Here is a 21,183-nt window from a genome sequence, read left to right as displayed (position 1 = left end):
GATATGAAGTAACTGCCCTTGTGGCCTAACCCTGGCAACAAAGGTCAATCATTTCTTAGCTGACATACGTTTTATTTAGGTGTGGTGTTTATACTTGTAACTGTGTATTTATTTTGCCTGTGTTAAACAATTTCATATTTTTTGACAGATTTTTTTATGAGAGTGTGAACATATAAGATTAGGTTGCTACAATAAGAATTTATAGCTGACACTGGGTTATTTCTGAGTAAAGTATATCCGTGAGGACGAAGTGCAGCTCAAACTATCACATCACACTGGGGTATGCACACTGATCAAAGCTTTTTCATTTCTGAATCTTTGGAAACAAGACCAATTCCTGTCAAAATCTTCTTTCTTCTAAAAAATGTCTGACAACATACAAACAAAAAGGAGAAGAACAGATTCACAAACTATCCTCTATGAGTGCAGAGGACAGGAAACCAGCAAAGAAGACATGCATGAAGTGTGAGATCTCCATGTGTGTCCAGCACCTCCAGCCTTTACCACCACTTGAAAAGGTGGAGGTGTTGTGGAACTTTGATGCCTCCTCACTCTCCTTCTACTGCAGAACCGGACACCACCAGAGGGAAGAAATAATAACTATTGAGATGAGCCTCAACAACAAGGAACTGACTCCATTTGTACGACTGGGAAAGGAAAATGTCCAAAAACACGACCCAGAAGCTGGAATGGAAGTGATCATGTGGGAAAGTTTACTACAGGGATGGTAATGGATACAGAAATAATATGTCCCTCTTTTCTTCCCAGGCTAATTGTTCTCGTGGAAAAATGATTGGTGGTCCATGTGTCACAGAAATGGTTTGTAAACTCTGTTAATTCAAACTCTGCTGATCATCTAGTTATTTTCTGTCCCTGTATGAATATCAATGTAACTGACTGTCTTTAACATTCATTAACTGTGAAGACATTGTTTTAGCTTCAGTGATTAACTTGTTGTGCGATGTATCACATATGAAAGTAATGTAGATTAAAAAAGTAAAACAATTTTGTTTTTTTATGTAATTTTATTTCGTTAATTAAAATATTCTTAGCTCTGGTATTTACCTATCTGCAGGTGGTGCTCTTTGGTCTTATTATCGACAACAAAGAAACAGCTGTTGTTTTATACAATGTAAATGATCTGATAAATAATAAAGTGAGTCTAGTTTTAATATATGCAATGCTCTACATGTCTGATTAACTGAAGCGAGAACATTGCATTTTCATTTGTGTTAATTGGACAAAAGAAAGTTACTGAATTTGCCAGTTTATTAAGTACACCTTTGTCAGTATAAAAGTAAAGCAAATCAATCTGCATTCTATTGGTTTTAATTAGTTTCAATATTGAAAACTGAATAGACTGAGAGACCAGGCTGCAAAATACTACGGGTCTTATATAAGGACACAAAAACTGATAAGATTTTGTCTCATTAGATAAGAGCAGGCTCATTGTTCCACAGTAACTTGTAGGCACATACAGGGAACTATTGTTCTGCCATAAAGGTTTATAATCTAAAGGCAGGGCGGTCAGTTTCCAACAATCTGATAAATACATTTGTTCAGTGCTGACAGGAATCCTGCCTCAAACATCAAAGCCTTTAATTAATCACCAGGTATTGTGACTTTACATTAAAAATGTTTTTCCTCTTTGTTACACATGATAGAAAATAAGGGCAGCTGAACGCCAGTGAAGGAATGTCATCCATAAGCTACATTATGGTAAATTAACAGTATTTTAATGTCAGCACAACAAAGGAAAAAATGCTACGTGGATTTCATAATTCCATGTAAGTCCATGTCTTTTCTACCCTAGCACAAAAGTGTATTTGCCAATCAAACTCTGATCATTTTTTCTAACACGTCCATATTTCTGCAGTTAAACTTGCCTGACTCTGCCTGTTCTCTATTTGTTTTAGCAGTGCAAAGTGCAAACTAACTTCCAGATGATCCAAGCTGTTGTACGGTGCTACTGGATTTATAAATAACTGAGAGACCAGGCTAGAAAACACTTCTGCTCATTGAACTGGAGTCAAAGAGCAGCAGAGATTCTTTCAGGACGGAATGAGATTCAACAAATCAAATCAGGAGATCCAGATTTAAATAAACATCTAAAAACACCGGCCGATCCACAAGCTGTTCTGTGTGAAAGAGGAAAGAAAACCAGCAAAGAAGACCTGTATGAAGTGTGAGAACTCCAGTATCCTCTTTGTTTCGTTTAATGATGATGCTTATTTTGGAGCTAAATGAATATGTGGTTCTGTACAAACCTATGAAGTGAGAAAATATGAATGTTAAATAGGTCCTAAAATCTTGTGCTAATTATTACTGGCTTATTGCTGTCTAGATTTTATAGATTGCTTATTCAGTGTTTTAACATTTTGAGTGTTTCCTGTCAATCTTGGAGGAAATTAAACTGAATTGCAAACATTATAAAACAGCTGCAGTCACATTTGTCTGACTCCACCCCTTCAGTGTGGAGTTTTCAGGAAATTGAAAGTGTTGTGCAGCGCTCCTGAGCAGACTAAACACGGTGATCAGTAACAGGCAAGAAAAGAGCAAAACTCAGGAGTTCATCAAATTCCAATTTTTTTCTAAAAAAAGAGTCAGAAAGAGAGCAACAAGGACGTTATTCAACACTGAATTATACTCAACAAGGAGGACTTCCGGCTGGGAAACATGTCTGACAGCATACAAACAAAAAGGAGAAGAACAGATCCACAAACTATCCTCTGTGACATGTGTGGAGAGGACAGGAAACCAGCAAAGAAGACGTGCATGAAGTGTGAGATCTCCATGTGTGTCCAGCACCTCCAGGCCCACCTGACCACACCTGTGTTACTGCAGACTCATCCTCTGACTGAACCCATGGATTTATGTGGGAACACCAAATGTTCTCAGCACGGCAAGCTCCTGGAGTACTACTGCTTAGACGACATGACCTGTGTGTGTGTTTCCTGCGCCATTGAGGACCAGCACCGCCTACACAATATGAAGACCTTCTCCACAGCCCACAAAGAGCTCCTGGAGAAGCTGAAAGCTGAGCAGCTGATCTTACAGGAGAAAACAGACGATGAGGATGTGAGTCTGGAAAAGTGGGAGAAGAGTGAAAGAGAGAAGCTGGGTCGCTGCAGTGTGCGTCTGATTGAGGCTGTGACTAAGCTGCGTGACATCTCTCTGACCAGCGTCCAGAGCTCGGTCTCTGCTCGTATGGTGTCCCTGAAAACCAGCAAGAGCAGCATGGAAGCAGCACAGAAGGAGAAGGACACCTTCGAATTCCTGCAGATGTATTCTCAGGTGCATCAGGATGTGGAGGAGGCCAAAGCTGTGGATCTGAGAAAAGGGCTGGAGCCGGGCAGCCATCAGGACAAACTGGTTGAGGAGATGAGACAGAATGGGGAGAAGATGGTGAAGCAAGCGTCTCAGTTCTGGGGATCATTGCTGACTCTGGTTGATCCTGAACACCACCAGGAGCTTGTTCCCACTGGTTCAGACCTGATCTTTGAGCCACAGTCTCTGGGTCCTGGCATGTCGCTGTCCAAAGACAACAGGAAGGTTTTCCACAACAGCTGGCTGGGACAGTGCTGTGCAACTCTTCTAATCTGTAGTACCAAGACAGCCAGCAGCTTTCAGAGGTGGGTGGTCAGTCTGTCCGAAGAGTCTGATTGGACGATTGGTTTATGTGATAAAAAGTCTGCAAAGAACTTGAAGGATGAACCTTTCTATGGACTGTGCTGGGAAGATAAGCAGCTCAGCTTTCACACAATGGAGAACGATGATGATTCTGATGCACTGCTTAAAGAAGGAGAAAGTAACAAGGCCAACACAGCAAAGCAACATATGGTTTCTTCTGAGTTAATTACAAACGAGGAGGAGAATGGTGATGAGGCCATGCCACCACTTGAAAAGGTGGAGGTGTTGTGGAACTTTGATGCCTCCTCACTCTCCTTCTACTGCAGAACCGGACAGCACCAGAGGGAAGAAATAATAACTATTGAGATGAGCCTCAACAACAAGGAACTGACTCCATTTGTACGACTGGGAAAGAAAAATGTCCAAATCACGACCCAGAAGCATGAATGGAAGTGCTCATGTGGGAAAGTTTACTACAGGGATGGTAATGGATACAGAAATAATATGTCCCGCTTTTCTTCCCAGGCTAATTGTTCTTGTGGAAAAATGATTGGTGGTCCATGTGTCACAGAAATGGTTTGTAAACTCTGTTAATTCAAACTCTGCTGATCATCTAGTTATTTTCTGTCCCTGTATGAATATCAATGTAACTGACTGTCTTTCACATTTATTAACTGTGAAGACATTGTTTTAGCTTCAGTGATTAACTTGTTGTGCGATGTATCACATATGAAAGTAATGTAGATTAAAAAAGTAAAACAATTTTGTTTTTTTATGTAATTTTATTTTGTTGATTAAAATATTCTTAGCTCTGGTATTTGCTTTAAATGTAGCAACAAATTCTTTTAGTTTGAACCGTTTCTACTTTATTTCACCTGCAAGTTGAAGACGTGCGTCTTGTGATGGATTAGAAATTATTTTACTGCTATTGTTAATCATAATCATCATTACCATTGCATTAATAATACAATCTGCAGTATTGATATTGTATTCAGATGTTTAAACATATTGGTACCCAATTAGCCTTTATTACAGGTGCAGTTATAACCACTCTAAACTGTTGAGTTGAATCTATAATCCTAAATGCTTTTGAATGCTTGTTATAATCTGAAATGTGTATGTGCTGGCCTTCTGTCTGGTGGAAAAGGTTACAAGTTGAAACTGAGTGCAGTTCATGCTGACAAACACACAGTAGACTTTATCTCATTTATAGGAGAGAGGTTAATCATGTTTGCCTGTAACTCTAAAATTGTCTCTGTAAAAGAGGAATAGTTTCTTGCTGTCTCTGCAAAAAGAGGAACAGTTTCTTGCAGGGTTTTCCAGACGGGAAGTGAAAGTCAGAATGTTGACAGGAAGCATCTGCTGTGGAGATGGAGACAATGTTATTTTTAAACTGTGTTAAGTCATTGTGGTTTTGAAACCTATGTATGAACTGTATTTGAGTGACGTTTAGGGGTGTAGTAAATCTAAGCCCTGAAAGGTATAAAACACCTGCTTATGCTCTGTAAGTTGGGGATCGGCGCTGTCTACGTACAGCGGGCGGTCTTCCCACGCGTGTCATTAAAATCATCGTTTGACTCGACCCGGCCGGATCAGTGTTGTTATTATGAAAGTTGATTACCTCCTCTACCCCTCCTCAATATTGAACCTTAACAGTCTCCATCTGCAGGTGGTGCTCTTTGGTCTTATTATTGACAACAAAGAAACAGCTGTTGTTTTATACAATGTAAATGATTCGATAAATAATAAAGTGAGTCTAGTTTTAATATATGCAATGCTCTACATGTCTGATTAACTGAAGCGAGAACATTGCATTTTCATTTGTGTTAATTGGACAAAAGAAAGTTACTGAATTTGCCAGTTTATTAAGTACACCTTTGTCAGTATAAAAGTAAAGCAAATCAATCTGCATTCTATTGGTTTTAATTAGTTTCAATATTGAAAACTGAATAGACTGAGAGACCAGGCTGCAAAATACTACGGGTCTTATATAAGGACACAAAAACTGATAAGATTTTGTCTCATTAGATAAGAGCAGGCTCATTGTTCCACAGTAACTTGTAGGCACATACAGGGAACTATTGTTCTGCCATAAAGGTTTATAATCTACAGGCAGGGCGGTCAGTTTCCAACAATCTGATAAATACATTTGTTCAGTGCTGACAGGAATCCTGCCTCAAACATCAAAGCCTTTAATTAATCACCAGGTATTGTGACTTTACATTAAAAATGTTTTTCCTCTTTGTTACACATGATAGAAAATAAGGGCAGCTGAACGCCAGTGAAGGAATGTCATCCATAAGCTACATTATGGTAAATTAACAGTATTTTAATGTCAGCACAACAATGGAAAAAATGCTACGTGGATTTCATAATTCCATGTAAGTCCATGTCTTTTCTACCCTAGCACAAAAGTGTATTTGCCAATCAAACTCTGATCATTTTTTCTAACACGTCCATATTTCTGCAGTTAAACTTGCCTGACTCTGCCTGTTCTCTATTTGTTTTAGCAGTGCAAAGTGCAAACTAACTTCCAGATGATCCAAGCTGTTGTACGGTGCTACTGGATTTATAAATAACTGAGAGACCAGGCTAGAAAACACTTCTGCTCATTGAACTGGAGTCAAAGAGCAGCAGAGATTCTTTCAGGACGGAATGAGATTCAACAAATCAAATCAGGAGATCCAGATTTAAATAAACATCTAAAAACACCGGCCGATCCACAAGCTGTTCTGTGTGAAAGAGGAAAGAAAACCAGCAAAGAAGACCTGTATGAAGTGTGAGAACTCCAGTATCCTCTTTGTTTCGTTTAATGATGATGCTTATTTTGGAGCTAAATGAATATGTGGTTCTGTACAAACCTATGAAGTGAGAAAATATGAATGTTAAATAGGTCCTAAAATCTTGTGCTAATTATTACTGGCTTATTGCTGTCTAGATTTTATAGATTGCTTATTCAGTGTTTTAACATTTTGAGTGTTTCCTGTCAATCTTGGAGGAAATTAAACTGAATTGCAAACATTATAAAACAGCTGCAGTCACATTTGTCTGACTCCACCCCTTCAGTGTGGAGTTTTCAGGAAATTGAAAGTGTTGTGCAGCGCTCCTGAGCAGACTAAACACGGTGATCAGTAACAGGCAAGAAAAGAGCAAAACTCAGGAGTTCATCAAATTCCAATTTTTTTCTAAAAAAAGAGTCAGAAAGAGAGCAACAAGGACGTTATTCAACACTGAATTATACTCAACAAGGAGGACTTCCTGCTGGAAAACATGTCTGACAGCATACAAACAAAAAGGAGAAGAACAGATCCACAAACTATCCTCTGTGACATGTGTGCAGAGGACAGGAAACCAGCAAAGAAGACGTGCATGAAGTGTGAGATCTCCATGTGTGTCCAGCACCTCCAGGCCCACCTGACCACACCTGTGTTACTGCAGACTCATCCTCTGACTGAACCCATGGATTTATGTGGGAACACCAAATGTTCTCAGCACGGCAAGCTCCTGGAGTACTACTGCTTAGACGACATGACCTGTGTGTGTGTTTCCTGCGCCATTGAGGACCAGCACCGCCTACACAATATGAAGACCTTCTCCACAGCCCACAAAGAGCTCCTGGAGAAGCTGAAAGCTGAGCAGCTGATCTTACAGGAGAAAACAGACGATGAGAATGTGAGTCTGGAAAAGTGGGAGAAGAGTGAAAGAGAGAAGCTGGGTCGCTGCAGTGTGCGTCTGATTGAAGCTGTGACTAAGCTGCGTGACATCTCTCTGACCAGCGTCCAGAGCTCGGTCTCTGCTCGTATGGTGTCCCTGAAAACCAGCAAGAGCAGCATGGAAGCAGCACAGAAGGAGAAGGACACCTTCAGATTCCTGCAGATGTATTCTCAGGTGCATCAGGATGTGGAGAAGGCCAAAGCTGTGGATCTGAGAAAAGGGCTGGAGCCGGGCAGCCATCGGGACAAACTGGTTGAGGAGATGAGACAGAATGGGGAGAAGATGGTGAAGCAAGCGTCTCAGTTCTGGGGATCATTGCTGACTCTGGTTGATCCTGAACACCACCAGGAGCTTGTTCCCACTGGTTCACACCTGATCTTTGAGCCACAGTCTCTGGGTCCTGGCATGTCGCTGTCCAAAGACAACAGGAAGGTTTTCCACAATAGCTGGCTGGGACAGTGCTGTGCAACTCTTCTAATCTGTAGTACCAAGACAGCCAGCAGCTTTCAGAGGTGGGTGGTCAGTCTGTCCGAAGTGTCTGATTGGACGATTGGTTTATGTGATAAAAAGTGTGCAAAGAACTTGAAGGATGGAGCTGTGTATGGACTGTGCTGGGAAGATAAGCAGCTCAGCAGCCTCACAACAAAGAGAAATGAAGGTTCTCGATCATCCACTTCACAAGGTTTGAAGGTGCAAAATACTGGGACAGTCAAAACTGGGACCCAACTCGTGACAACCTCTGCATTAATCACATATCAGGGGGAGAAAGGAGAAGAGCCTGTACCACCACCTGAAAAGGTGGAGGTGTTGTGGAACTTTCCTGCCTCCACGCTGTCCTTCTTCAGCAGAACCGGACAGCACCAGAGAGAAGAAATAATCACAATGAAGCTCAAAGCAAGCGTCAGTAACCGAGACCTGGCCCCATTTGTCCAACTGGGAAAGCAAAATATCCACAGCACGACCCAGCAGCAGCAGTGGAAGTGTTCATGTGGGAAAGATTACTACTGGGATGGTAACAGGTACCAGGATCATAGTTCTGGCTACTCCCACCAGTCTGTTTGTTCCTGTGGAAAAGCTCTTAGTGTCACAGAGATGGTTTGTAAACTTTGCTAATCATAGATCTACTCATTATTTCGTTTTTTTGTCCTAAAATGCTCTTTTTGGTTAATTATATATGTTTAGCTGTGGTATTTGCTTCTAATGTAGCAAATAATTCTTTTAGTTTGAACCGTTTCTGCTTTATTTCACCTGCAAGTTGAAGATATTTGTGTCCATCTACTGGTGGTGTTCTCCATTGTACACACAGCTCTTTGGTCTTATCATTGACAAGACAGAACCACTGTTGATTTATACAATGTAAATCATCTGATAAATAACAGAGTATATTTTAATATGTGGAATGCTTTTATTTTTCTGATTAGCTCAAGGAAGAACACTGCATTTTTAATTTTTTTTACACCAATTTTTTTTTAATGAAATTTGCCAGTTTATTATATACATATTTTTCCCTATTAAAAGTTGAACGAAGCATTTCAGGTCTTTTAATTTTATCCAGTGAACATTTAATATCAAAAAACTCAGTGTACACCTCACTAGTTTTTGGGTCATTAGATTAAACCAGACTCATTGTTATACATTCACTTGTAAGCACAGAAAGGGAACTATTGTTCTGCTATAAATGTTTATAATTTACAGTCTGGTTCATCGATTTCCAACAAACTGATACTCCAATAAATACAGCTGTTCACTACTGGCAGGAATCCCCTCTGTTTTTTTTTTTTTTTCTGCCTTCTCTCCTAATTACAAGCACATGTTCTTCATCTGTCTCTCATCCTCTATGTCCTGCCCATCAAACACATCACAATACTAAGTGTATGATTAAGCTTTTACAGCAGATTCAGAAGGACCAGAAACATGAAAATTAATTAGAAACATGAAGAATTTCTTTCTTCTGAAAACATGTCTGACAATATGCAAATAAAAACAATAAAAACAGCTGCTGGTTTGCTCTCCTCCAAACAAAGGTGAATAACAACAAAAGGTGGTTGTCGCTCATTGTCATTGTTCAGCAGAGGATTGGTGGGCATCAGAGAATAACAATGAGCTCAAGCAGCTTGTAACCCATGTGTTTTATTTCTATCATGACCAATGTTCCCTCTAATTTTTCATGTGTCTGAGCGAACACACAAACTCCCTGAGCGATCCCGTGGACCACTGTGAGCAACATCAGACGTGTGCACTGTGGTCACGCCAGCATCCATCCAAGTTACATGGTTTATTAAAATAATCAAATTACAGCATTTACATTTATGTTAGACTACTTTTAAACTGCTTTAGCCCACTTACAATGAAAATGTAAAAAAAAATCTAGCTATTGACCTGTGTATTATGTTAACACTATTGGAAGTAAAAATGACTTGAACTCCAATTTCGAAAACACAACTTTCTTTTTCTTTTCTTTTTTTTAAAATATATATATATAAAGCTCTGACTTGTATTATGAGTCTGTGGTCTGGGAGAGAGTCCTGTAACTCTCTGTCTGCAAAATACAGTATATAATGACCAATGTTGGGCAAATAATTATATAGTTACTCCTGAAAAAAAAGTAACTGAGTTATGCAAACAATAAAGTTTTTTGCAGCTATTTTTTTTTTTAAATGCAGCCAATGCATTTTTAAATAAAGATTTCAAACTATTTACAGAACAATTTGATGCCACACAAATTATTTGTGACACTCCAAAAAATAATTTCTGTCCACTATGAGATAAAGGAGAACAACAGCCTGATACTTGCAGGCCTGACAACAGGAGATGTATCACTCCTGTAACACCTGTAACATTCAGCAGTTGCCTCATTGTTCTGACACACACAACAAAACTACACTACACACTAACTACACAAGATTTGCGCTAAACGTCTCAAATCTCTCACATCTCAAAACACCGCCGTCACTCCTAAAATTTCCCTCCCCGTTTCTTAACAACTAGATGCCACGTTGCCATACCATTTTTTGATTGGTCGACATGGTACTTTTTTGGACAAATAGGAAAGTGAGAGGGGGGTGGGGGTTGTTTTTGCTCACATGACGGAGAGTGCGTTCGAGCGTTTTCCTTATAAAACACCATTTTACCGTTTCTTCCCGCAGTAAATATAAACAACGATAGGAAAAAACCAACAACATTGCACATATTTTTTTTTTATCGTAACTCTGGTTTTACGTGGCCTATCAACACAATTTAAAAACTGGTATAAAGTCCACACTTTTTCCGTCAATTGTTCCGTCTGTCCTGCTCACATCTCCAATGGTTGTTCACTCCACATCAGCCACGCCGCTTTGCCAGCTAAAACACGGTGTCGGCACATAAGGACGCTGTCGTTGCGTGAGACTCTACGTTAGTGTTGTTAGTGTCAAATCTAGTGTGTGTATGCCCGCAGTAATTCAGTGTCTTGACGGCTGCTTTATCTTTTCCTGCAGGAGTAGTGTGGAAAACCAGAGAGCAGCGAGCATGGGGAGTGCAGACACACGGAAGCGGAGAGCACGGAGCACAGACTTATTGGGGACGGGACAAACTGGTTGAGGAGATGAGACAGAATGGGGAGAAGATGGTGAAGCAAGCGTCTCAGTTCTGGGGATCATTGCTGACTCTGGTTGATCCTGAACACCACCAGGAGCTTGTTCCCACTGGTTCAGACCTGATCTTTGAGCCACAGACTCTGGGTCCTGGCATGTCGCTGTCCAAAGACAACAGGAAGGTTTTCTAGCTGGCTGGGACAGTGCTGTGCAACTCTTCTAATCTGTAGTACCAAGACAGCCAGCAGCTTTCAGAGGTGGGTGGTCAGTCTGCCTGAAGAGTCTGATTGGACGATTGGTTTATGTGATAAAAAGTGTGTAAAGAACGTGAAGGATGAACCTTTCTATGGACTGTGCTGGGAAGATAAGCAGCTCAGCTTTCACACAATGGAGAACGATGATGATTCTGATGCATCGTTTAAAGAAGGAGAAAGTAACATGGCCAGCACAGCAAAGCAACACATGGTGTCTTCTGAGTTAATTACAAACGAGGAGGAGAATGGTGATGAGGCCATGCCACCACTTGAAAAGGTGGAGGTGTTGTGGAACTTTGATGCCTCCTCACTGTCCTTCTACAGCAGAACCGGACAGCACCAGAGGGAAGAAATAATAACTATTGAGATCAGCCTGAACAACAAGGAACTGACTCCATTTGTACGACTGGGAAAAGAAAATGTCCAAAACACGACAGGTAACAGGTTGAAGACGGGACAATATGTCTGGCTCTACTTGTCAGGGTTGTTGTTCCTGTGGAAAACGTCTTGGTAGACATGTCACACAGGTGGTTTGTGAACTTTACTGAGTGGTAGTCTTTGTTTTTCTGTCACTAAATAAGTATAAATTTAACTGATTACTGTTAAGTTGTTGTTAATTTAAATTATTGTGATGCATCATGAGGTTTTTCATTTAATGCTGTCATTCTGTTCTGGGGTTTTACTCTAATGTAGCTATTTTAAAGTATTTGTCTTCATCTGGTGGTATTGAAAGTGTTACTGCTTCACAGCTGGGGTAGTCGACATGTTTCTTTGTATTAAAGTAAACTTTCAACATACTTCAAATAGACTCCCAAACACCCTGTAGGGCCTGTTTACAGACGTTATCCAGCACACAGCAGGCACTTTGGCTAATCTTGTGTCTTTCATACTGGATCATATGCATTTGATGGCTGGGCGGGTCTGATGGGAGGAGATTGAGATACAGATTCATGTAAGTAAACAGAAATATTTAGTTTCCTGTGTACACGCTGTAAATGATATAATCAATAATAGTCATTGGAGTTTAAGGATGTGGAATGTTTTTTATTGACTGGATGAAACGTAACGTGAGCTTTTGAAATATAAAAACTGCCTTTTTAAACACTTCACACAATAAAGAGAAAAAACACAGTTTAAACTGAGAGCTGATATATTCAGAATGTGAAGAGTCCCAGAGTCTGTGTGCTGGAAAATATTTCTGTTATAGAGAGTGAAACAACCAGAGCTGCACTGACACATGCACAGTGAGTCTTTAGCATACAAGGAGACTCCCTCATACCGTTGTAACAAATCATTCCCTAGCTGGGACCACATGGTCATTTAGGTTTGGCAGCGTTTCTAGTAGAGAGCAGCAGATAGCTTGAGCAAGAACTGAGACTGTACTTATGAATCGAGAAAATGTAACTTCATGATAAACAGATGTTAAGATTTTGTGCTAAACTATCACTGGCTCACTGATGCCCATATTTCATCATTTGGTTGTCTTTTATGGAGAATGATGACTATTCTGATGCAGAGTTTAATGAGGAAAGGAGAAAGTAACATGGAAAGAAGAAATAATAACTATTGAGATGAGCCTCAACAACAAGGAACTGACTCCATTTGTACGACTGGGAAAGGAAAATGTCCAAAACACGACCCAGAGGCAGAAATGGAAGTGCTCATGTGGGAAAGTTTACTACAGGGATGGTAATGGATACAGAAATAATATGTCCCGCTTTTTTCCCCAGGCTAATTGTTCTTGTGGAAAAATGATTGGTGGTCCATGTGTCACAGAAATGGTTTGTAAACTCTGTTAATTCAAACTCTGCTGATCATCTAGTTATTTTCTGTCCCTGTATGAGTATCAATGTAACTGACTGTCTTTCACATTTATTAACTGTGAAGACATTGTGCTGCTTCGGTGATTAACTTGTTGTGCAATGTATCACATATCAAAGTAAAGTAAAAAAATAAATAAAACAACTGTGTTTTCTTAATGTTATTTTATTATATTAACTATATATGTTTCGCTTCAGTAATTTCTTCTAATGTAGCAATTAATTATTTTAGTTTGAACCCTTTTACTTTATTTCACCTGCAAGTTGAAGACGTGTGTCTCCATCTACTGGTGGTGCTCTCACATTGTACACACAGCTCTTTGGTCTTATTAATAACAACAAAGAAACAGCTGTTGTTTTATACAATGTAAATGATCTGATAAATAATAAAGTGAGAATATTTTTAATATGTGCAATGTTTTTATGTATCTGATTAACTGAATCGAAAACATTGCATTTTCATCTGTGTTAATTAGAAAAAAAAGTTACTGAATTTGCCAGTTTATTAAGTACACCTTTGTCAGTCTAAAAGGTAAAGTAAATAACTTTGGATTAACTTTTAATTAGTTTCCATTTAAAACTGAAAGACTGAGAACCAGGCTGGAAAATACTGCTGGTCTTACACGACACAAAAACTTTGTGATTGTGTAAGATGGCTCGTTTTTCTACAGTAACTTGTCAGCACATACAGGGCACAATTGTATAAAAGTTTATAATCTAAAAAGTTTCCAATTTAAAATATAAAATAGAATAATAATACAGAAATAATACGGAAAATATTACGACGTAATCGGGCTCCGAAGGAGGAGCAGCCCCTGAATTTGGACACAGTCCAGGTCTGTAAAAACGCAGTGATTTCCCCTGATTCAGCTCCGTCGGATAATCCGACGAGTCTCATGTTTGGATCTCCAGCTTCTGTTCTCAAGGTCGTCCACTTTCAGTTGGAGTTCCTGACAGTTTAGTTAACAAGTGGCCTCCCAACTTGTTAGTGAGGAAACCACTTCCTCAACTTTACTAATACGAGATTCTGCTGAGGTGAGGCTCTCGGAAAACACTCCGATTGCATCTTTTATTTCTTCATGTAAACTTTTCGCAGTTGAGTTGTAAAATGCATTTTGAGCGACTGAATTGCATCCAGAACATTAGCCTCGGTCGGTTGATCGCTAGCGGTATCTTACTCCATCTTCTCGGTTTCACGGTCGTTCTTAGCATCGTCGAGTCTATCTTTTCTGATTGTTTTCGGTTTAGATCGGCGTAAATACAGCTTTTTGGTCTTATTAATGACAACAAAGAAACACAGCGGTTGTTTTATACAATGTAAATGATCTGAAAGATGATAACGTTAGTATATTTTTAATATGTAGGATGATTTTATTTATCTGATTGACTGAAGCGAGAACACTGCGTTTTCATGTTTGTTTATATGAAAAAAGAAAGTTAGTCAATTTGTCAATTTATTCTGTGCACCAACAAACTGATACTGAAGTAAATCCTGCCTCAAGCATCAAAGCCTTTATGTTGGCACAACAATAGAAACATTGCTGCTTGGATTTTATCATTTGATTGCATTTTATTACAAGTCCATGTCTTTTCTACCCAAGCACAAAAGTTTGTTTGCAAATTAAACTGATCTGTGTTTTCATGTTGGCACGTCCATATTTCTGCTGTAAAAGTTGCCTGACTCAACCTGTTCTCTATTTGTTTTAACAGTGTAAAATGCAAACCAACTTCCAGATAATCCAGACTGTTGTACAACACTGAGTTATATTCAGCAAATTTAAGGAGGACTTCCTGCTGGAAAACATGTCTGACAGCATACAAACAAAAAGGAGAAGAACAGATCCACAAACTATCCTCTGTGACATGTGTATAGAGGACAGGAAACCAGCAAAGAAGACGTGCATGAAGTGTGAGATCTCCATGTGTGTCCAGCACCTCCAGGCCCACCTGACCACACCTGTGTTACTGCAGACTCATCCTCTGACTGAACCCATGGATTTATGTGGGAACACCAAATGTTCTCAGCACGGCAAGCTCCTGGAGTACTACTGCTTGGACGACATGACCTGTGTGTGTGTTTCCTGCGCCATTGAGGACCAGCACCGCCTACACAATATGAAGACCTTCTCCACAGCCCACAAAGAGCTCCTGGAGAAGCTGAAAGCTGAGCAGCTGATCTTACAGGAGAAAACAGACGATGAGGATGTGAGTCTGGAAAAGTGGGAGAAGAGTGAAAGAGGGAAGCTGGGTCGCTGCAGTGTGCGTCTGATTGAGGCTGTGACTAAGCTGCGTGACATCTCTCTGACCAGCGTCCAGAGCTCGGTCTCTGCTCGTATGGTGTCCCTGAAAACCAGCAAGAGCAGCATGGAAGCAGCACAGAAGGAGAAGGACACCTTCGAATTCCTGCAGATGTATTCTCAGGTGCATCAGGATGTGGAGAAGGCCAAAGCTGTGGATCTGAGAAAAGGGCTGGAGCCGGGCAGCCATCGGGACAAACTGGTTGAGGAGATGAGACAGAATGGGGAGAAGATGGTGAAGCAAGCATCTCAGTTCTGGGGATCATTGCTGACTCTGGTTGATCCTGAACACCACCAGGAGCTTGTTCCCACTGGTTCACACCTGATCTTTGAGCCACAGACTCTGGGTCCTGGCATGTCGCTGTCCAAAGACAACAGGAAGGTTTTCCACAATAGCTGGCTGGGACAGTGCTGTGCAACTCTTCTAATCTGTAGTACCAAGACAGCCAGCAACTTTCAGAGGTGGGTGGTCAGTCTGCCTGAAGTGTCTGATTGGACGATTGGTTTATGTGATAAAACATCTGCAAACAACTTGAAGGATGGAGCTGTGTATGGACTGTGCTGGGAAGATAAGCAGCTCAGCAGCCTCACAACAAAGAGAAATGAAGGTTCTCAATCATCCACTTCACAAGGTTTGAAGGTGCAAAATACTGGCACAGCCAGAACTGGGATTCAACTCGTGACAACCTCTGCATCAATCACATATCAGGGGGAGAACGGAGAAGAGCCTGTACCACCACCTGAAAAGGTGGAGGTGTTGTGGAACTTTCCTGCCTCCAAGCTGTCCTTCTTCAGGAGAACCGGACAGCACCAGAGAGAAGAAATAATCACAATGAAGCTTAAAGTAAGCATCAACAACTGGGACCTGGTCCCATTTGTCCAACTGGGAAAGCAAAATATTGACAGCACGACCCAGCAGCAGGACTGGAAGTGTTCATGTGGGAAAGATTACTACTGGGATGGTAACAGGTACTGGGATCATAGTTCTGGCTACTCCCACCAGTCTGTTTGTTCCTGTGGAAAAGCTCTTAGTGTCACAGAGGTGGTTTGTAAGCTTTGCTAATTATAGCGCTGTTTGTTTGTTTTTTCATTAGATGAATATAAATTTAAGTCACTGATGAATTCAGTGTGATTAATCTTTAGTTATGAATTTGTAAAATTTAAAGAGTAAACAAAATTCAAATCAAACATGAAATGCATATTCACTTGCATGTTTTACAATTTTACTTATCTTTTGCATTTGGTTCCAATGTAGCAACAAAGTCTTTTAGTTTAAAGTTTAAACTGCTTGATTTCAGCTGCAAGTTGAAGATTTTCGTCTCCATCTACTGTTGGTGCTCTCACACAGCCTTATTAATGAGAACAAAGAAACTTCTGTTTTTGATACACTGTAAATGATTTGATCAATAATGAATTAAGTTTATGTTCAGTTTGGAATGTTTTTATTTGTTTAATTAAAGTGTTGACAGTTTTATTTTAAAAAAAAAATACATAATGAGAAAATAAAGGAACCCAGCAAAGGAACGTCATCCATAAGATATTATGGGAAATTAATAAATTCAATCAATGGCATATGATCACCCGTGTTGGTGTTGTTCCTACAATATCATAATAACTGTAACTGATCAATCGTGATGTCTGAATTGTTCAGTCAGCATTTGACAAGAGAACTCTCACTTGGCTAACAGAAAACCTAACACAATAGTATGTTTGCTATGTTGTATAAATTAACAAAGAAAACACTTGAAATGTTCACCATTAGTTCCAGAAAGAGGTTAGAATACAGAGTGATAAGTAATACATGGCTTTCATTTCCTGTGTACATACTATAAATGATCTAATCAGTAAGTCTGTCTCGGTCTGCGCTGGCAGGCGTTGGGATGAGGGGAAACCGGACTCAAATGCTGGATTTTGTGCAATGAAAACAGGGCGTTTATTTATTTCCTCTTCCAAGTGTTAGTGTGTCTCTGCCCTCTCGTTCCCACAATCCTAGGAAAACACAGAGGCAGCCGTCAGAAACACCACAATTGTGGCAGAGTAACCTTCACTAACTTGTAAGGAGACTAACATGAAGTCACACAACAATCCAGCGTCAGAGAGAGTTCCACCACACACACGCACGCACAAGAACAACGAGGGACAGCAACACTAAATATAAATATGTCCATGAACGAACTACAAAGTCATTTTAGTTTGAAGTCGTGGAATGTTTTTATTGACTGGATGAAATTTAACGTGAGTTTTTGAAATATAAAAACTTTTTTTTTTCAACTTAACTTAAATACGACAAAGAAAAAAGAACAAGTTTACATAAGAACACTTCGAAATGGTGAAATGAACTGTGTGAAAGTAAATCCTGTTAAATGCTCTTCTTCTTACGCTAACATGAAGGTTATAATCACTACAATAAATCGATTGAACCTCTAGCTCGTAAAAGGAAACACACACTAACTTTGGTTTGATCAGGAGCAGCTGAACCAGGTAAGACAAAAGTATAAATAGATTCAACAACATTTGTGGCTTTAGGTACAGATACTTTTGCTCATGCAAACAACCACATCGCCAACACCACCTGTTTGTTTTGATTCACGCTGTTCTTGGATCTACTGTCAGCTGTGAAAAATGTGCACACTGAGCAAGTAAATGCTGGGTGTAGGTACAGTAAGGACAGTATGGAGACCTTTCTTTTGGCTCGGTGCTGGGGTGTGATATTCCTGGGGCTGGTGTTAACCAGGGCTGTTATAGTGTGCAGAGCTCTGATGCTCTTACCAACCTTGCAGTCGTAGCAGTGCTCTGTCCAAGGTGCTGATTTACTCCGATCTTCAGTGTAACAAGATTCATACGGGTCTCTTGAATATTCAGTTCATAGTCAAGCCAATCAGAGAAATACAGGAGGGTGGGAAAAATAAGTGCTCTCACTTTCAGTGCAAACTGCTTGAGCCCACTATTGTCAACACATGCAAATGTTCAGAGCTTGAATGAGGTCAGCAATTTTTGAGAGAGCTAGCTGGTGAGGTTACCCATACTGCTCGGTGAAACTGCCGATTGTATCAGTAGAAGATTGTACGGGAATTGGTGCGTGAGTCTGCTATAAAAAGTGCCTCCTAATACTGCAGATGATCCACCAAAATCTATCTGGTACTTAATGCGCTCTGTAGCATCCTCAGGTAGTGGATATTCCAGGGCAACCTTGAGTCTGGCAAATTCTCTGGGCTCCCGACCAGAAAACAAAACACAACCAATACATTGGACAGCTGGTGGGAATGACAGCGGTTGATACTCTGTCATTTTTTCTTTAGAGATTGCTGCCATTGAGCTGGCTCAGATGTCTCTGAAGAATAGGTGTTTGACCACAACAGCAACAGAGGTGCAGTAAGTGGAGTGCAGGCATCAGTTCTTCTGTGCATATCCATCACCTGTCGCTACAGCCTACAATTATCCTCCATCAATCTGCGAAGTACCTCCATAAGCTCAGGTTCAGTTTCCAGTCCAGACCTCCTCCTGGGGAGGTGCAGGTGTACTTTGAAACAGGTGGTCTGTGTGATCAGGCTGGCGTGAATATTGAGCTCCAGCTTCTTGTGGTGAATTCCAGTCTTTAGGAGTGAGCGGAGTCATCCTGGCATATCTCTCTGATAGTCTCTCTACACTGTGATGGGGCTGCTGTTGCTCTGATGAGTAATTTACATAGGGAGTTGAGCAGGAAGAGTGATGCGGCTCTGGTAGAGAAACAGCAGTCTCCAAGCAGGTGTCTGAGTCTCTCTGCAGGGACGGACGTCTGCTGGGCGCCTGCCCTTATGCTGATCTGGGAACATCTTCAGACAATTGCACAGTAAGCACGCTATCAAAATCTCAAGGACCAAATGTTGCAGAGGTTTAAGGCAGGGGCGTCCAAACTTTTGTCACTGAGGGCCACATACATAAAAATATGGGGCCACTTACTAGAAATTAGGTATATAGCCTTAACTTTAGTGTATTAAAGTTAGAAAAATCACTTACAAGTGGTCAAATATATTATATTGTTGAATATAATTAAAGACAAAACTGCCTTCATCACATCTTTCCATGAATGGATCTTTATTGATTTATTCAGAAAAAGCTTTGGTAGCTCATTCTCAGAACAGCAGCCTCAGATTTCTTCTTAGACAGAAGATTTACAGCACAGAGAAAAAACAATAAAGGGGAAAATGGGACGGGTACATTTCAAGTTTGTTATTTAAGTTATTAGGCTTAGCAACACACCTATTAATGTTGGTTTGAAACTGTTATCAACATTAACACACTGAACTGGACTTAATAACAGGAGTGCATATAATTTTAGTAAATTATTCTGGTGAGTATCAGCTGCGCTGGGTATGTAAATCGAGCCTAAAGTGCTCGTGCTCTCGTCCACTCCCCGCAAAACAATTAGCAGCTGTGCGGCGTCTGTGGCATCGGTGCTCTCATCGCATGCGATGGAGTAAAAATCAAAAGCACAGCTTTATCAGACAGTTGCAGTTTAATGTTGGCTGACGAGTCTTCAGTGCGGTGCACAACTGTATTTCTGGACATGCTGACGTTGCTAAAGTCCTGCACTTTTTCGGTGACTTTAACGAGGCCGTGTTTTATGAGGTCTCCATCTGAAAAAGGCTTGCCATGTCTTGCGATGAATTGGGCGACCTCATAGCTGGCTAATGGAGCCTTTTCCTGCACCTTTTGAACACAAAAAAATACTGTTTCTGTCCCTGCAGGAGAGCTACTCTTTGCTTAAATTTCTGCTTTCGCTCAGCACCAGTGTAGGATGCATAGGCCTGATGTTTGGTTTCATAATGACATCGTACATTATACTCTTTCATAACTGCCATAATTTCAGTGCAGATCAAACAGACACACTTCCCCTTGAATTCTTTGAAGAAATATTCACTCTCCCACCATGTCTGAAATTTTCTGCACTCACTTTCTACCTTTCGCTTCTTTGGTTCTGCCATGTTTAGTAACTTGGGGTAAATTTCTTCTGTGATTGTCCTTTTTAGTGGAGCACCTGCCTTGATTAACAGCAGCTCTCCCTGGTGTTAAAACTAAGAAGTGCAATACACTCAAGCAAAAGTTGAAGTGCGGGCCATATGCTATTCTATTCATAAAATTACTTGCGGGCCAATTAAAAATGGACGCAGTTGGCCCGCAGGCCGTACTTTGGACACCCTTGTTTTAAGGAGTAGATTTGCCAGATCATAATCAATATGGCCACCAGGGGGCATCAGTTAGGATGCAAATCCATTATTGAAATAAAGTGTAGTAGAGTAGAGTGATGTGGTTCTCTTACAAGAAATAAATGACATAATAAATAGATTGTTATCTGCTGCACATGCATGCATTGTAAAATATAATTAGACATGAACTTATCTCTCTACTGCTGATTTCTTGAACATAATACAGAGAAATAAATACTTTATGGTATATAGTCTTTGCTTGCGATATATTTACACAGTACACCAACATTAAAAGTATTACCTATGCAGGTCATATACCCTTGAAGTTCAAACAACAAAAAAGTCCATATTTTTGCAGTCAGACTTGACTTGTTTTAGCAGTACAAAGTGCAATATATAAAATAACACCGGTTGCAAGGTGGTTAGCACTGTTGCTTAACAGCAAGAAGGGCCTGGGTTCCATTCCACTATCAGGCCAGGGGCTTTCTGTGGGGAGTTTGCATGTTCTCCTTGTGTTTGCATGGGTACTCTGGCGTCCTCCAACAGTCAGATAGGTTAATTGGAAACTCTAAATTGCTTAAAGGTGTGAATGCTGGTCTATCTCTATGTGACAGACTGACAACCTTTTCAGGGTGTACCCTGCCTCTTGCCCTAAGACAGCTAGTAAAGGCCTCAGCACCCCCAACGACCCTGAAAAGGACAACCGTAAG

At 40.4% G+C, this 21,183-nt stretch overlaps 3 protein-coding genes and 1 pseudogene across 3 annotated transcripts; all 4 read left to right on the top strand.

Moving 5' to 3' along the window:
- The first annotated feature begins 2,422 nt into the window (after positions 1-2,422).
- On the top strand, positions 2,423-5,212 carry LOC148104239 (uncharacterized). Its single transcript, XM_087836857.1, has one exon. The coding sequence runs from the start codon at positions 2,677-2,679 to the stop codon at positions 4,222-4,224; it is 1,548 nt and encodes a 515-aa protein (XP_087692983.1). The 5' UTR covers positions 2,423-2,676; the 3' UTR covers positions 4,225-5,212.
- A 1,470-nt stretch (positions 5,213-6,682) lies between these two features.
- LOC148104238 (uncharacterized) lies at positions 6,683-9,215 on the top strand. Its single transcript, XM_087836850.1, has one exon. It carries the CDS (start codon positions 6,901-6,903, stop codon positions 8,455-8,457), a length of 1,557 nt encoding a protein of 518 aa, XP_087692976.1. The 5' UTR covers positions 6,683-6,900; the 3' UTR covers positions 8,458-9,215.
- A 1,212-nt stretch (positions 9,216-10,427) lies between these two features.
- Positions 10,428-12,925, top strand: LOC102787046 (uncharacterized; annotated as a pseudogene).
- A 1,778-nt stretch (positions 12,926-14,703) lies between these two features.
- On the top strand, positions 14,704-16,636 carry LOC148104237 (tripartite motif-containing protein 16-like). Its single transcript, XM_087836842.1, has one exon. The coding sequence runs from the start codon at positions 14,794-14,796 to the stop codon at positions 16,348-16,350; it is 1,557 nt and encodes a 518-aa protein (XP_087692968.1). The 5' UTR covers positions 14,704-14,793; the 3' UTR covers positions 16,351-16,636.
- The last annotated feature ends 4,547 nt before the right edge of the window (positions 16,637-21,183 follow it).

The sequence above is a fragment of the Neolamprologus brichardi genome, chromosome 3, assembly GCF_056152115.1.
Source record: "Neolamprologus brichardi isolate AB-2024 chromosome 3, ASM5615211v1, whole genome shotgun sequence".
NCBI lineage: Eukaryota > Metazoa > Chordata > Actinopteri > Cichliformes > Cichlidae > Neolamprologus > Neolamprologus brichardi.
Note: the sequence above shows the minus strand (reverse complement) of the source record. Positions and strands in the feature narration are given on the sequence as shown.

What these genes read in the sequence shown, in the direction of transcription:
- LOC148104239 (XM_087836857.1), top strand. Translation starts at nt 2,677, where the DNA reads ATGTCTGACAGCATACAAACAAAAAGGAGAAGAACAGATCCACAAACT.
- LOC148104238 (XM_087836850.1), top strand. Translation starts at nt 6,901, where the DNA reads ATGTCTGACAGCATACAAACAAAAAGGAGAAGAACAGATCCACAAACT.
- LOC148104237 (XM_087836842.1), top strand. Translation starts at nt 14,794, where the DNA reads ATGTCTGACAGCATACAAACAAAAAGGAGAAGAACAGATCCACAAACT.